Source organism: Sarcophilus harrisii, chromosome 1 (assembly GCF_902635505.1).
Source record: "Sarcophilus harrisii chromosome 1, mSarHar1.11, whole genome shotgun sequence".
Taxonomy (NCBI): Eukaryota; Metazoa; Chordata; class Mammalia; order Dasyuromorphia; family Dasyuridae; genus Sarcophilus; species Sarcophilus harrisii.
The window spans coordinates 665,371,131-665,388,442 of NC_045426.1; the positions used below are offsets into that span (position 1 = coordinate 665,371,131).

The 17,312-nt window shown below is 35.7% G+C and overlaps 1 protein-coding gene across 2 annotated transcripts in view; it reads left to right on the forward strand.

Annotated features, from left to right (window-relative positions):
• Positions 1–17,312, forward strand: part of AP3D1 (adaptor related protein complex 3 subunit delta 1) — a 145,989-nt gene that overhangs the window by 52,180 nt on the left and 76,497 nt on the right. For both annotated transcript variants that reach the window (XM_031948117.1, XM_031948118.1), the window contains exons 3-8: positions 1,291–1,371; positions 2,625–2,705; positions 6,171–6,278; positions 10,294–10,423; positions 12,139–12,278; positions 12,760–12,833. In XM_031948117.1, coding sequence (XP_031803977.1) covers positions 1,291–1,371; positions 2,625–2,705; positions 6,171–6,278; positions 10,294–10,423; positions 12,139–12,278; positions 12,760–12,833 — 614 coding nt within the window. The remainder of the gene's footprint in view (positions 1–1,290; positions 1,372–2,624; positions 2,706–6,170; positions 6,279–10,293; positions 10,424–12,138; positions 12,279–12,759; positions 12,834–17,312) is intronic.

A 17,312-nucleotide genomic window follows, 5' to 3' on the forward strand; every position in this document is an offset into this window, starting at 1 on the left:
ATATAATATTACTGTTATTATATACAATGTTCTTCCAATTCTGGTCATTTCACTTGCATGAGTTCCGGTAAGTCTTTCCAGGTTTTTCCTAGTGTCCTGCACAATGTATTTTGTCATAATCATAGATAACAATTGTTCAGCCATTTTCCAATTCTTTGCCATCACTAAAAGAGCTGTTATAAATATTTTTGTACATCCAGGTCCTTTTTTTTTTTTTTTTGTTTTTTTAAATCTTTGGGATATAGATCTGGTACTAACATTGTGATTAAAGGATATGGTATAGCATGATTTTATAGTTCTTTGGGCATACTTACAATTGCTCACCAGAATGGTCAAATTAGTATATAGTTTCACCGAGAGTGAATTAGTATCACACTTTTTTCCTCATTTCCCTTCCAACTTTATTCATTTTCTTTTTCTGTCATATAGCCGATCCGATAGGGGTAGGATAGTAATTCAAAGTTGTTTTAATTTGTATTTATCAACAGGGAGTTAGAGCATTTTAAAAATGATTTTATGTAAAAATATGATTGTTGATAGGTTTTACTATTTTATCCAAAAAGTGCCTATTAATAAATATTTTTTGACCATTCATCAGTTGAAGAATGGCCCTTATTTCTATAAATTCTGTTTTTATATTCTTTTTTTTTTCCTGAGGCAATTGGGGTTAAGTGTCTTGCCCAAGTCACTTAGGTCACATAGCTAGGAAGTATAAAGTGTCTGAGACCAGATTTGAACTCAAGTCCTCCTGACTTCAGAGTTGGTGCTCTATCCACTGAGCCACCTAGCTGACCCTCTTAAATTCTTGAAAGCAGTTTAGGCAGAGCATATGATCTGTCAGAGCCTACAAAACTGGAAAGGTTGGAGATAAACAGGCTGTGTCCATCATCAGAATAATAACGGTTGAATAATTAATGGGAATGGATGGGTAGCAACTCCTAAAGTGTTAGTATTCTCTATCAAAATACAAGGTACAGACTTCTAGATGATCCTTCAGACCCTAGAAAATGAATGGTTATAGTGTGGAATTTCATCACACTGATGCATATATAAAGTATAATACTTTTGTGCCTAAGTACATTATCCTTTGGATAAGTTTCTTGTCAAATTTTAAGCAGATATTAAGTCTTTAAATGTGCACACATACAGAATATACAGTCCTAATGTGGCCTTCCTCCAAATCTATGACTCTCATTCTTAATGTTTCTACTTTCCTTACTTCTTTTTAGGGTTCAGGGGTCATTAAGAAGGATATATAAAGTTATGGTGTCTTACTCTTATTCCTAACAGTTACAGATGTTGGGATATGACATTAGCTGGGCTGCTTTCAACATTATTGAAGTAATGAGTGCTTCAAAGTTTACATTTAAGGTAAGAGGCCATTGTGTTTGTTTTTAAATATGTCAATCTCTGTCAGCATGTCAAAACCCAGTACAGAGGTCTTCAATCTCTTTTTGTTGTTGGGGAAGAACCCATTTAGAAATTTCCTCTAAGACCCTTAAATCTTGTGTTGGAGGAGTAAAATTGGAAGTGAGAGAGGGGTGCTGCCTATTGAGTCCCTGAAAGAAACAAGGGAAGAGGAAAGGACACTGTTCCTACTTTCCCTTTGTTCTTTATTAGGAATCCCACCCAGCAAAAGTTTAGAGAAAGGAAACTGAGTATTGGGATATGATAACAAGGACCAGGTGAGACAAATTGGGAGTGTGGGTATTTTCCATGTGACCACAAAATCCTGAATTGGAGCTTTTGAATGTTGCTTATCCAGAAGTAGAGAATCGTAGTCTTTAGCAAGGTTTGGCACCCACAAGAAATGCAGTTGACTGAACTACTTCAAATTTCAAATAATTCTCCCTGTTCTTAGTGAAACACTGACAATTATTTTATTGAAATTTGCCTACTTTCTGTCTTAGGCCAAATTTAACTTATTTCTGACATTGTGGAACTTCAGGGAGCATAAAGCTGTGGTTATTTGCCCATAGAGGAAATGCTATTCCTTGTGACTTCCTGCATTTACCACCTGTTTTTACCACCAGATTCACTTTTGATCTCAATAGCTTTACAAACCATATTTGTCCTGCCTTCTGTTCACTCTTACTTAAAAGATGTATACTGTGTTCTGCAAAATTAGGAATATATTTAGTTATGTGTTTATAATATAATTATAATATTCATAAGCATATAGTTTAGGATGCATACTTGATCTACTATAGGGGCTAGACAGCCAAAAGCTGAGAGTAGACTGTAGTACTAAGTTTAAAAAAGTCACTGATTGCAAAGATGAAATTAGTGGAAGTGGAAAGAATGAACAACCAAATGGATTATTGATCTTTGGGTAATTGATCTACTGTGTCAGTTTTAGGCAAGGCCCTACTGCATGACATGTAGTATTTTAAAATCACTGCTATTCTAAGACTCTGAAGTACCAGGTAGGAATGTTAAACAAATGTTCTCTTGTCTTGGCCAGCCATAGTTAACAGCTCCCCAGGTATCTAGCCTGTAGTTCTTTTACGATTACAGGTTTTGTTTTTCTTGGGACTGATGCTCCTAGAGCAAGAGCTTTGAGTTCCAAGAAAGGCAAGAATGGTGGCAAAAAATTTAATGCTTCTGTTTTTCTAAATAAACAGCGAGTTGGTTATCTAGCTGCTTCTCAGTGCTTTCATGAAGGAACTGATGTAATTATGCTGACTACCAATCAAATTCGAAAGGTAAGTAATCAATTTCAGCTGGAACCACTGTTTACTTTAGTAAGATTTCACTATTTCCTGTGTGTGTTTCTGTCTTCCAAAAAGCCATATATTTTCACTTATAGGAAGTATTAGTAAGGTCATGATCACCTGTATTTGAATATCAGTCAAATGTAAAAGGAAAAAACCTGCTACAGTGTGATAGCAAGCAAGTTTCCTATATATTTCTCCTCAGATAGCAAGACAAAAAGTGAAAACAGTTGCTGTAGGAAATAATGGAGTGAATTTTTTTCTTATTGTCAAGATCTTGTAGAATTCTGGAAAATTTGTTTAATGTGTATCAGTTTTTAACTTTTTATCATGAATCTCCATTTCTTCCATCTCTAAAATGGGAATATAATAGCTCCAATCTCAGAAGGCTTTTGTGAAGATAATAATATTAAGTAATAATTATATAATGCTTTAAAGTTTTCAGTTATTTCATTTGATCCTTATAATAGCCCTGTGATGCAAGTGCTATCATTACCCCCATTTTACAGATGATGAAACCAAAGTCCAGAAAGGTTGAGTGGTTTACCCTAAAGAACACACTAATAAGTGTGTGGAATTTGATTTGAACTGAGATCTTTCAGATTCCAGGTCTGTCCACTTTGCCATCTAGTTCTCTTTAATGAGATGTGTACAAAGCACTTTGCAAGCCTAGCATCTCTATATAAGTGTAAGCTATTATTAATACTTCTTGAGTATTTTGAGGGTTGGTCCATGAAAATATTTGCTTTAAGTGTTTTTTAATTTCTAAGTATCTGTTTGCAAGATGTTTCTTGTTGCCATTCCTTTTGACTTCTTCCTGATAACATTGTCAGACATTTTGGAGAAGAAATTGAGCATCAATTTTGGATTATATATTTGTTTTTAAGGCTTATTTTTATTTTGTTGCCTAACATTGAATGAGCTTCACAAGTAGATTGCTTTCCCCTTTGAGGAAAATCAAACTAATTAATCCTCTTCATTCTCTACATTTTGGACAACTTTTTTTGGGGGTGTGTGTGTGTTTGATTTAATTCCTTAGTTATATAATATTAAGGTAATATGATGGATTAGGGATATATAATTTATAAATTAGCAGCTGGTAACTTTTAACCATTGTTACTTTTTTCCCTAAATGAACCAGAGTGAGTTGAGTGTGGCCATTGGCCTTTAGCTCATTCTGCCTGGTTATGTTTGTGTCCCTTCTCTAAACCCAAACCAAAAAAAAAGCTCAGGTACAGGGCCAAGATTGTGACTGACTCCAGCTTTGGAAGTCAGATATAAACATGGTTCATATACCCAGTGTTTTCACAAAAGTCCAAAGTCTCAAATTGCATCAAAGTGATTTGTTGAAGCTATGGATGTAGGACCAGGGGTCTATTATCCACATATATATGGTGTTGTGTAATATGAAATAAAAAGTTAAAATAGTAGCTTGTTGAAGGCTTTGAATGCCAGAGTGAAGCAAAGTTAACATATTAAAAAAAAGTATGCCTTTGATCTTGTATCAGTTCATGGCCTCCTAAATGAACTTGTGCATTCCTATTCAGTAGAAGTTAGAATAATTTTATTCATTTATTCAACCAGCCACCTATCTACCCATTTATTTATTTTTCAATGAAACTCCATCTCACTTCCCTCCTCTCCCCCTTGTCCTTCTTTGACTGGTTACTCTCACAGATTTTTTTTTTTAAATCTTTATTGAACTGGTAAAGTGCTGTGGCAGTTTTCTTTGGCTTCCAGATGATCATCTCTAATTATTCAGAAAAGAATGCTATGGAAACAAGGAACTTTTGTCAAATACATTGCAGGTGGTCATATGGGATGGACCCTGCTTTTGCTCCCTTCAGCCCTGAACATAAGCTTGTGCAAAATTAATATTTTTATAATTCATATTATAAAGACCCAAGTAGAAAATCAATCCTGTACTTCATATTTTTGTATATCTTAACTTGAATATAAACTTTTCTGTTGGGCTTAATGAATAAACTTCAACCCAAATGCTAGGGAGCAGGCATTTAAAATATATGTTGTAGTTGTTGAAAAAAATGTTAATATGGTACTCATCTGGTCTGAAACAATTAAATTAAATTAATATCCAAGCTACTTTTGGCTTAATGAGAGAAATGTTCAAAATGACAAAAGTCATATGCCTTCCAAAATGTCTTGCTTCCACGTAGCTAAGATTGTTTGAGTTAACATTTGCAGGAATCTCGAACAAAGGAAATTAAAATATAGTTTGAGGTTTAGTTAGTACCTTGTTTCAAATTCAGAGTTCTGGCCTATAACAGATAGCAATCAAAAATAGTTGAGTAGCAAAGTTACTCATAGCATTCCTTCCAGGACCACATCCTTCAAAAAATCAGTGTGACTTCTCCCAGAGATTAACATTGAAAACCTGTTCCCAATCACCGAAGAGGGTACTTGTCTTTCAATGGAATATATGAACCACCCTCTTTGGGTAAATTTCTTCAGGGGTTGTGGAAGACTGGAACTCAAATTGGAGTCCCATTTTTAATCTATTTCCTTATAAAAGGTCTTTTATCCTTAACTAACACCTGATACTGTTGGAGAGTTAGTAGACAAGGGGCTTTTTGGACCAGAGAAATGTTATTTCTTAATATTTTTAGAATACTAAAAATATGGTTTTTAACATACTTCTAAATAACCAATAATGTAGAAATATATAACAAAAAGATGATGAGGACAATATAAATGAAAGCTTCAAGTCTGCAGTCTCATTCTTCTGCTCTGTTTTTATACTTTCTCACTAATTGGAATCAATGAAAATTTAGGACAAGCCATAGAATTGCCCACACTTAATAAACAGTTTATGACTCGATGAATTATCCATTTATACTATATTTTTCCATTATTTAATTCTGAGGAATTACTCAGACTCTTATCCTTTCACTTAAATATATTTTACTATTACTTAAAACTGTATGTCACTGTCTGGTGATGTTACTTTTGGATTTGTGATAATATTTTGTTGCTGTTGTTTAACCAACCCTTGAAGCAAGGGTCATTTCTTAGACCCATTGTTTCTGTAAATATGCAATTCTGCTACATATACTTATAATGAGGAAGTCCATCTTATAAATTTCTGGTTCTGTGATTTATTATAATAGATGAATAATTACATCTGTAGAACATTAGGTCCCCAGCAATTTCCACCTATGATAGTTTTAAAAATTCTTTTCTTTTTTAACCATGTGTTCTAAATTCTCCAGTTAAAATAGTGTGTTTTCCTACATATGCTGTTTCCTTAGAAACTAATTGAATGAAATACTATCTGGTTATAGCTTAATCCACAAAATAGTATGAATGGGAAATTTTATTTCTCCTTAAATTCATGAATATTGTAATTTTCATTCATTCCATATGTGGAATGTAGCTCATTATAAGTAGAGTGGATTTGTATACTTTGTTAAATTGTTCTCCCCTCCCTTTTTGCAGGACTTGAGTAGCCCCAACCAGTATGATACTGGAGTTGCACTGACCGGTTTGTCCTGTTTTGTTACTCCAGATCTCGCCAGAGATTTGGCAAATGACATCATGACTCTGGTGAGTTGGCAGAAATACTAGACCTCTTTTTATGATTTCAAGTTTATGACACCTCCTCTCTGACTTTCAATTTTCCTCATATACAATAAGGAAGATAAAATTTACAATACCCCTAAGTGGTATAAAGATGAGTTATATAGGTTGTTGACTGAAAAGAGGTGAGGTCTTAAGAACATCGAATTGATTTATTGCTTGACCTATTCATTGTAAAGAAAATCAGTTTACAAATTAATGACTGGTATTTGCTTTATCCTTTTCACATTTTCCTAAAGTTTTATTTTGATACCCTGGATATTCTAGGATTTTGTCAGCAGAGGTCTATAGTGAAAGTTTTTTACCTGGGATCTGAGAACTAGTTCTTTCTTCATAGTTTGGTACTACATTTCCTTATGACTGGTCATCTTTATAATCCTTTGTATTTTTCCCTATACATTTAAAAACATATTGAAAAATGCTCCATACACTTCCATATGGGTTCATGATACAATAAATAATTAAAGTCAAGTCATCAAGCACTTTTTTGATGGTAAATGATTTAATATTTATTTTCTCCTCGATTACATATAAAAACATTTTAAACATTTTTAAAAATTTTGAGTTCCAAATTCTCCTGGCCCTTCCCTCTTCTCCTCTTCTCCTTCTTTGAGAAGACAAGCAATTTGATATAGATTATACATGTGCAATCATGTAAATTTTTCAACAAGAATTTCTTAAAGAACCTACTATGTACCTGGTACTGAACTAAACAGTGAAGTACAAAGAAAAGCAAAAGACACTTTCTCAGAGCATTGGCAGTCTAATGGCAGAGATAACATGCAAATGATAATATACAAACAAGCCATGTAAAGGACAGATAAATGATTAAAAGAGGAGTAGACACTAGAATCTAGAGGGGTTGGAGAAGGCTTCTAGTAAAAGAGATTTCATGTAGGACTTAAAGGCAGCCAGGGAAGACAGTAGTTGGAAGAGAAGAGGGAGAGCATTCCACTCATTGAGGATAGCCAGAGAAAACCCCATAGCTGAGAGATGGAATGTCTTCTTTTTGGAGAAGCTGAAAGGCCAGTGTCACTGGATGGAGGAGGATGGTATAATGGATGATTGAGGAGTAAGGTATAAGAAGATTGGAAAGGTAGAAGGGAACAGCTAGGCTATGAATGACTTTTATTGCCTGAGCATTTTTTAATTTGATCCTGGGGATCCACTGCAGTTTTTTAAGTGAGGGAGAGGGGAAGTGACATGGTCAGACTTAGTACTTTTCGAAAATTACTTTGGCAACTGAATGGAGGGTGCACACCCTCAGGCTCTTGCAATAATACAAGCACAAGGCGATGAGGACTTGCACAACAGCTTGGTGGCAGTATCAGAAGAGAGAAGGGCGTATTTGAGAGAAGTTGCAAAGCTGAAATCAATATGTTTTGGCAACATGGGGATTAGAGAGAGTAAAGAGTGAAGGATGATACCAAGTTTGAAAGCCTCAGGAACTGGAAGGGTGATTTTCACTTAACAATAGGGAAGTTTGGAGGCAGAGAAAACTTGGGGGGGAAATTTTGGATGTGTTGCATTTAAGAGGTCTCCTGGACATCCAATTTGAGATGTCTGAAAGGCAATTGGGGATGTTAGACTCAAAGGCAGCAAAGAGTTTAGGGCAGGATAGGTAGATTTGAGAAACAACATCATATCAATGGCAGTTAAATCCTTGATAGCAATGAATTCACCAAATGAAGAAAGAGAAGAGTTTAGCCACAAAGGGAAGAAGAGATATAAGATGATAGCAGGGATGGAAGGATCAAATGAGTTTTCTGAGGAATGATGGAGATATGGGCATATTTATAGACAGTAAGGAAGGAACAGGTAGACAGGAAGAGATTGAAGACAAGTTTTAGAGTGGGAATGACAGAGGGGGTCTGTTGGAGGAGATGAAATAGAATGAGATTGCTTGAACAAGTAGAGGGGTTGTTCTTGGGAAAGAGTAAGTCTGTCTTCATATGAGACAGAGGTGAAGGTGTTCATGATTATAGAAGACATCTGAAGGGTATAAAATGAGAAGGGGAAGAAGAGGGAGCTCATTGTGAATTACCACATAATTTTTTCTGTAAAATATGAGACAAAAGTTCTTAGCTGAGAGGATGGGAGGAGGAGCCATGGGAGGCTTAAAAAAGGGTTGAAAAGATTTGGAAAATCTGTTGTGAGTAGGATAGTGAATTGATGAGAGAGTAGAGTGATTGTCAGTGAGGGCATAGTTGAGATTGTGTCACAAATTTGTAGAAGACCCCAGTCAGAATTGTTGTTCTCCACCTTTGTTCAGCAGCCTATATATAGGGGTGAAGGGAGGAGATGGTGTAAATGAGCTGAAATTTAGGCTTGTCCAGACACAATCAGCAATATGACAAGTGAACCAGGCATTAATGGGAAAAGGACTATATAGAGAAGAACTGGTTTACCAAGGTGTTAAGATGGAGAAAAGGGGACAGAGACACTAGTGCAGGGGAGATGGCCTGGAAGGAAACAAACTGAGCATCAAGGGATTGGAAGTCATGGTGTGGACAGAGAGTAGAGTTTGGTAAGAGAAGACAGAAGAGAGGTCAGAAGCCAATAGATTGTGATCATATTGGGGGATTTTTTAAGTTCATGAATATTAAAGTGATGAATTTGTGAGTGATGGTGTTATCTGTGTGTGATACTGAGGTGAAGTGGAAGAGTAGGTCATAGGAAGTGAGTAGGTTAAAGCATTGACATTGGAGTGTTTGGAGGGAAAGTCAATGTATTTATTTATTAAGGTTTTCTAGTATAAAGACAAGAGTTGGGAAAGAGAAAAATTGTGAGTTGTGTACTGAACTCTTTGAGGAAAAAGGGCGATGTGAATGTCTGCAGAAAATAACTACCATGATTTTGATTATATGGTTGATATGAATTACATGAACCTCAAAGGAGAGGTTACTGAGTGATGGAGGAAGGGAAAGAACCTAGATATGACAATAGAGAGTAAAGAGAATTATGACTTCTCTCCTCAATCAGTGAGAATGGGTGAAAGTACAGCTTGTATTGGAAAGGGAGATCGTGTCATCAGGATGATCCAGGTTTCAATATTTGCTAGAAGATGGAAGGAATGGGAGAGGAAACAATATTAAGATGGAGGAAAATTTATTGTCTGTGGAACGGTGATTCCAAAGGACACAGTGGGGTGGGTCTGGCATTTGAACAGGACTTTGGAATTGGATAGTTGAAGGGAATGGGAATAAGGAACATGAGCTCCTTGAATTAGGAACTATTTTTGCCACTTGAACCTTAACAGTCTCTGACACCTAGTAATTGTTTAATAAATGCACATTAACTGACTGACTTACTGGCATAAGAGGGATTTATATATATTATTTAGTTCAGAATATAGAATATATATTCTCTCTGTCTCTGTCTCTCTTCTCTCCCTCCCTCCACCTTTCATTTTTCCTTCCCTCCCCCTCATTCTTCCTCATCCCCCACCTCTACTTTAAGAATCATCCATTTTAATTGCATTTTATTAATGAAACAATTAAACCCAATTCAAGACAGTAGTTAAAATTGTCCAAAACAGATTGTAAACTGCTGAATTAAGTGAACATACTAGGTCATTAAACTTTGGGGGATATCAGTATAGGTCAAAGGGAAATGGTGGCGGTGAAAAAGTAGCTGAACTCTGAAACATGGCTAGGAATAGGCAGAGACAGGAATGGTGATGATATTTAGGAAGTATTGGTCTTGTCATGACTGAGCTCAGCCTCTTTGGACTGTGAAAAGATTGACTTCTCTGGAGGAAAAGTCTTCTTTTGGGACCTTGTGAGGAGACAAGTTGAGTGTGAATTATTCTAGTTTGATTAGACTTTATTTTGAAAAATAAAATAGTTTGTGGAAAAAAATTATACATCCTTCATGACACAAGGGAGCTGGGGAGGCAGAGATTTTTAAGAGAGAACTGAAATAAACCTTGACATGGATACCCAACATGGTGTTACATCTCCTTTGTTTGTCTGATTCGCAGATGTCACACACGAAGCCTTACATCAGGAAGAAGGCTGTGCTGATCATGTATAAAGTGTTCTTGAAATATCCAGAGTCCCTCCGCCCTGCCTTCCCTCGCCTAAAAGAGAAACTTGAGGATCCTGACCCTGGTTTGTTGCACTCTTGTTGTCTTTGGTGTTTTCGTAAAGCTGTTCATGTTCAGTAGCAAGGTGGTCTATTATATTCAACATCTTGATGAGTCCATTTGCTGTGAAAATGTGATTAATGTTGTATGTTAAAAATGACCTTTTATTAGGAATGTTATAGTTGGGATCCTTTTACAAATCTAGGTTTGACTAGCAAGGTGCTTTCCAATTCTGAAATAGACTTGAAGATAAGGATAAGGGTAAATTGAATCTTTAGTACCAGTCATTATCTTGGTTCCATTCTGAATCCATTCAGGCTACTGCCAGTGATAGTCCCAGAAACATAAATAAAAAATCCCTCACAGAAATAAAATACCCTGTTCTCAAAAAATTCTGTTAGGGAAATAATACTTACACATATAAATAAATTCAGCGTAGTCTTGAAGGGAAGGAACAGCAGCTGTGGGGAAAGGGATGATTAGGGAATGGCTCCTGTAGGAGGTGATGTTTGAGTTGAATTTTTGAAGAATACTAGGTATTGTGAGAGGTCAAGAACAACATGTACAAAGGAATGGAGATGAAGATGGCATGTGTTTATGACGAGTAGCAAAAAGGGCTAGTTTGGATACATGAAGAATGATGTATAATGTTGTAAAGGAAGGATGGAGCCAAGTATTCAAGGGCTTCAAATATCAAATGGGAGACTTTGTATTTGATCCTAGTGGGATTACGGAACTCTAGAGGTTGATTAAGAGAGTGACATGGTTGTGCTTTGGACATCTGTGGAGGATGGGTTTTGGAGGGGATGCCAAACAGAAAACCAGTACAGTAGTTTTAAGTGAGAAGGGATGAGAGCACAAGTTAGCTTGGTTACTGCATGAATAATCAAAAGCATTCCATAGAAATCTGGATTTTATTTCTCCTCCATTCTAAGAGAAAGGTTTTTAGGACAGGTGGGGGTGGGGGGGTTCCATGAACAGGAATTTTTTTTTTTCTGTACTATTTTATTTTTCTAAATACATGTAAATACAGTTTTCAACATTCATTTCCCCCCCTTTATTAAAGCTTTTTATTTTTCAAAATATATACATGGACAGTTATTCAGCATTAGCCCTTGCAAAACCTTGTGTTCCAATTTTTTCCTACCTTTCCCCACTCCCTCCTTTAGATGGCAAGTAGTCCAATATACAACATTTATTTTTGTAAGACTTTATGTTCCAAATTTTTCTCCCTCTTTGACCTCCCTCTTCCCCAAGATAATCTGATAAAGGTTAAATATGTGCAGTTCTTTTAAACATATTTCTATATTTGTCATTTTGTGCAAGAAAAATCAGATTAAAAGGGAAAAAATCACAAGAAAGAAAATAACAAATAAAAAAGATAAAAATACTGTGCTTTAATATACATTCAGTCTCCATAGTTCCCTCTCTGGATGCAGATGACATTTTCCATCCCAAGTCTATTGTAATTGCCTTGAATCGCTGCATTGTTGAGAAGAGCCAAGTCCATCACAGTTGATCATCACATAATCTTCTTGTTACTGTGTACAGTCTTCTCTTAGTTCTGCTCAATTCACTCAGTATTAGTTTATGTAAATATGTGAAAGAATATTTTGAGAATGAGGATATAAACAAGTAGCTACTTAAGGATGATTTGTTGTATGTACCCTTGCCCTCAGGAAACTGATAGTAGCCACTGCTAGACTCCCTTAATGACAGCCTGATCTCTTATATTCACAGGTGTGCAGTCTGCAGCAGTGAATGTCATCTGTGAGCTGGCCAGACGAAATCCCAAAAACTACCTGTCCCTTGCTCCACTATTTTTTAAGTTGATGACTTCTTCCACTAATAACTGGGTCCTCATTAAGATTATCAAATTGGCAAGTATTTCTATGCTGAGATTATTCCTTTTTGTTTTCATTAGGAAAATTGTTCATGGCCTAACATTTATTGATTGTATTCTTTACAGTTTTTTCCTAGTAAAATAAGTAGCCATCAGAAAAAAGGAAATTAAGTAAACTTAAAGAATAAGGAATAAAATCTTAGATAAAACTATTTGCATCTATAAAAACCATAACCAAATAAGTTAATAAAAACATAAATATATCTTTCTTTTACAAGTTCCAGGTAGTTTGACCTTATTATTTTTAAAAATTTGGTTGTAGTCAAAAGACTATACAGTAATATTTACAACAAATTAATTAAAAGGAGTTAGAATATTTGCTTTTGTAGTCGGCATGCTCAGGAAGAAAATAAATACCTACTGCAAACTTGTGTTGACAGCAAAAAAGAAAGGATGATCAAATGTGGTCTATATCCTGTCATAAAATAATCTATTGATTTTTTCTTTTATTCAAATAGTTTGGTGCTCTTACTCCCTTAGAACCAAGGCTGGGAAAAAAATTGATCGAACCCCTCACTAACTTAATACATAGGTAAGTTGGAAGGGAAATTTTTGTATTCTCAGCCTCCAAGCAAATAACTAATTTTTTTCTTAAAAATGTTATTACATACTTGAAACAGACATATACATTACATACCCTTATTATATCAGTATCCTAAGTAATAAAGAACAAATACCTAAATATTTATGTACATATTGGGTTATTTCTAGGAATATGTATGGTAATGGGGCCCTTCCTAGTGAGATACCTCAGGGCAGTAAATTTTCAAAACTAAGCAGAAAACATATTTCTTATTGGCCTTATTTACCTTTAGGATCCTATCCACTCAGAAAATCTGGAATTCTTAAAATTGCTATTAAGAAGTCAGGAGGACCCGAGATCAAATTTGGCCTTAGACACTAATACTACTGGGCAAGTCACTTAACCCCAGTTGCCTCAGGAAAAAAAAATTGCCACTGAAATTCTTAGAGGGAGGGCTCCATGGACTAGTTTATTTTTATCTGTTTTGTTGTTGTTGTTGTTTGCTTGCATTTTGTTTTGCTTCTCTCTCTTTTTTTTTATTATAGCTTTTTATTTACAAGTTATATGCATGGGTAATTTTACAGCATTGACAATTGCCAAACTTTTTGTTCCAATTTTTCCCCTCCTTCCCCCTATCTCCTCCCCAAGATGACAGGTTGACCAATACATGTTAAATAGTTAAAGTATTTAAGTACAATATAAGTGTACATGTCCAGTTATTTTGCTGTATAAAAAGAATCGGACTTTGAAATAGTGTACTATTAGCCTGTGAAGGAAATCAAAAATGCAGGCGGACAAAAATATAGGGATTGGGAATTCTATGTAATGGTTCATAGTCATTTCCCAGAATTCTTTTGCTGGGTGTTTGTCTGTTTTTTTTTTTTTTTTTTTTTTTTTTTTTTTTAAGCACTTAACAAATATTCGAATATGTTTAATTTCATACTAATTTGCCTTGTAAGAAAATTTGCTAATAAACTGATTTTATTTTCATATCACTGTTTTCACAGTAATTGCTTTTAATGCCATACTTCAATGCCTTGACTAGGCTTTATTTGAGCCTAAGATGTTCTTTGGTCAAATAACAACTGGGAGCTAAATTGGCTTGATGCTCTTGTTAATTGGGGAATGACTTATATTATAAACTTGAGTCTGTTCTTTCTATATTTTAGAAATGAGGACTTTATCAGAAAGTGGCTGGAAAAATTTTTTTCCCAGCTTTCTGCTTCCCTTCTAAATTTGGCTACATTGCTTTTATTTGTGCAAAACCTTTTTAATTTAATGTAATCAAAATTACCATTTTGCACTTCATAATATTCTCTAGTTCTTCTTTGACCATAAATTCTTCCCCTCTCTTCAGATCTGACAAGTAAACTATCCCTTGCTCTCCTAATTTGCTTCTAGTATCTATCATGCTTTATGCCTAAATCATGTACCCATATTGATCTTATTTTATTATAGGGGATGTGCTTGTTTAAGAAGACACTTTGGTGTAATTAGAAAGAACTCTGGAGTAGGGGCCAGGAGACTTGGGTTTTAATCTTAGTTCTGCTACTAACTAGCACCCTCCTCTCTGAGCTTCTGTTTTCTTATTTGTAGAAGGAGATAATAGTAGCTACACTGCCTGCTTAAAGGATTGTAGTGTGCATCTAGTGAAATAAATATTGTGGAAAGATTTTGAGAACTGTAAAACCCTAAATGCTCTAAAACATTGTTTTATTATTTTGGTCTGAATATAGGATTTTGTCCATGTAAAGAGTTGAGGATGTGAAATCTCTTCCCTTGGTGCAAATCTGTGTTCATTAGAAAACTTGGGATATAGAAGAGTTGCCTAGATCACTAATTAAGAAGTTAAGGGATTTGCAAATAAAAATTTGTAGCCCCATTCTTCTGACTATAAGTTTGGCTAGCATCCCTGTCCATTATAAACAAGACTGTCATTATCATCATCATTTATCTTTATAATATTATTCTTTCTGTGTCCAAATCTAATTGTTTTCTACTTCCTTGAACTGGAATTATTTTTAGCTCCAAAGTCTCTTGAGTAGATGTATGAAAAAACCAAGAGATGGTGTGTTGTGTGTAAGTTTGTATTGCTGTACTCCCAACCTATCCCCTGCATCCCAAATTTCCACTTGGAATCACTGACCTTGGAACTCTTTTAATTTAATTTCTTCATTTTGCAGATGAGAAAACAGATGTTTTTTAAGTTTGAATCTTGCCCAAGGTGACAGAACTACAATAGTAGCACTCAGTAAAGGGCAACAAAATATACTAACAATTGTGTCATATAAAATTTTTATAAAAGAATTTTTCCTTTGACAAGTCTTGACTTAGGCAGGACCATATTTTAAACAAGGTTATGTTTAGGTTTAGTGGAGTGATGCCTTGGAATGGACTACTCTCAAAGAATAGCATAGATGGAGGATTCTCAAAGGTTGACAAATTTCAAGCTCTCAGATTTGCCCCACAAATGGAACAAATTTGCCCCTCTGGGCGAACATAGGCTCCAGAAGGCTTGGGGCAGAACTGGAATCCTGAAACAACCTGTGAAGAGCTGAAGAAAGGCCCTGGGCTGGGGATTAATCTGTCTGAAGTGCAAACACCTCTAGGTTAGCTCCACAGAAACATTAAGTGGGAGTCCTTAGGCTAGTTGGGTGTGGCTGGAACCTCCTCAGGAAGCATGGAGACTTTCACCTCCCAGACTGGGTTTGAGGATTGGGATTTGGGAACACGAGGCCCAGCTGTGCTGCTTATATATAACCCTGAGGGAGAAAGAATCAGCACCCCATGAGTGCCAAAGCAGCAGGGCAGGGACATTGCTGGCTATGGACACTTGCAGGAGGGTGGAGCTCTTGGTTTGGGGTTCCTGGTCAGAGTGGAGAGCTGAAGGGAAGCTTGAGACACCATTCCCCCAACCCACTAGTAGAGGTGATTACACTGATAACCTCTTATTTAAAAAAAAAAAAATGAACCGGCAAAGAAGAAAGAACCCCACCATTGAAACATATGGGACAGGGAAGACTGGATTCATCTTCAGAGGAGGACACTTTAGTAAAAGAAAAAACCTTCTATCTCAAAAAGTAATGTGAAATGGCTGCTTAACCAGAGAGAATTTATATAGGAACTCAAAAAAGAATTCATAAATCAAATGAGAGGCATTAAGGAAAAACTAAAGAAAAAAATTAAAACCACCTAAGAAAAACAAGAAACTTATGAAACAAAAAAGTTAACAAACTAGAAAAAGAGGTACAGAGTCTCAAAGATGAAAATAATGCTTTGAAAATTAGAATCAGACAAGGGGAAGCCAATGAAGCGATGAGAGATCACGAAATAACAAGACAGACGAATGAGAAAAGAATGAGAAAGTAGAACAGAATGTGAAACTTAAGAAAAATGACATATCTGGAGAGCACATCAAAAAGAGAAAATAATAAAAATAATTGGACTGCCAGAAAGTTCTGACCAAAAAGAGAACTTGAACAATAATGCAGGAAATAATCCCAAAAAATTGTCCTGGCATGATAAAACATGAGGGGAAGTAGAAATAGGAAAAAATCCACCAATCACCACCTCAAAAAGATCCTGTGTGGGAAACATACAGGAATATTATTGCCAGATTTTGAAACCCCCACATCAAAGATCATGTCTGGATTATTGTAATAACTTGATGGATCTTTCTGCCTCTAAATCTTTCTCCACTCCAGTTCCATTTTCCAGCCACCAAAGTGATTTTTCTAAAGTACAGGTCCAATTATATCGCTAGCCTCCCCCCTAGCACCCTCCAAACCAAGAAATTCCAATGGCTTCCTGTCAGTTTCAGGATCAAATACAAAATGTTCTTTGGTACCCAAAGCCCTTCCCTCATATCCAGTTTTCTTCCCTTATTCACCACAATCACCTCTTTGATCCAGTAACAAGAGCCTCCATCTGTCTTTTTCCATGCTCAGAACAATTCATCTCCTCAGTTCACCTAAGGACCTTCCTGGCTTCCTTTAAGTCCCAATTAAAAGCCAGCCTTCTACAAAGAGCCTTTCCTCTGTTAATTATCTCCTATTTATTATGTATATAATTTGCTTGGCATATATTTGTTTATAGTTGTCTTTCCTATTATATTGTAAGCTCCTCGGGGGCAGAGATTGTTTTTTGTCTCAGTGTTTAATAAGACACAAGTTATGTCTGTGAGAAGCTCATTGAAAACACTCTTAGGGCCTCTGTATCTAGATACCTGTTTGTAGCAACTAGTAATTGTTGAGGAGGAGAGTGGATTCCTTTTCCATAATACATTGAGTGATTATCCCATGGTTCATGGCAGAGTGCCTCTGTGTAGGTAATAGATCTGGGACTGGTTTGATCATTTTGTCCAGATGGCTCCTCTTCTCCCATAAATAAAATGAATCATGTTTTCCCCTGTTTTACTGTTGTCAAGATGAAAGTCTCTTGTTTTCACTAAACAAGCGAAAATCATAAATATAATTCTCTTAATGTGTT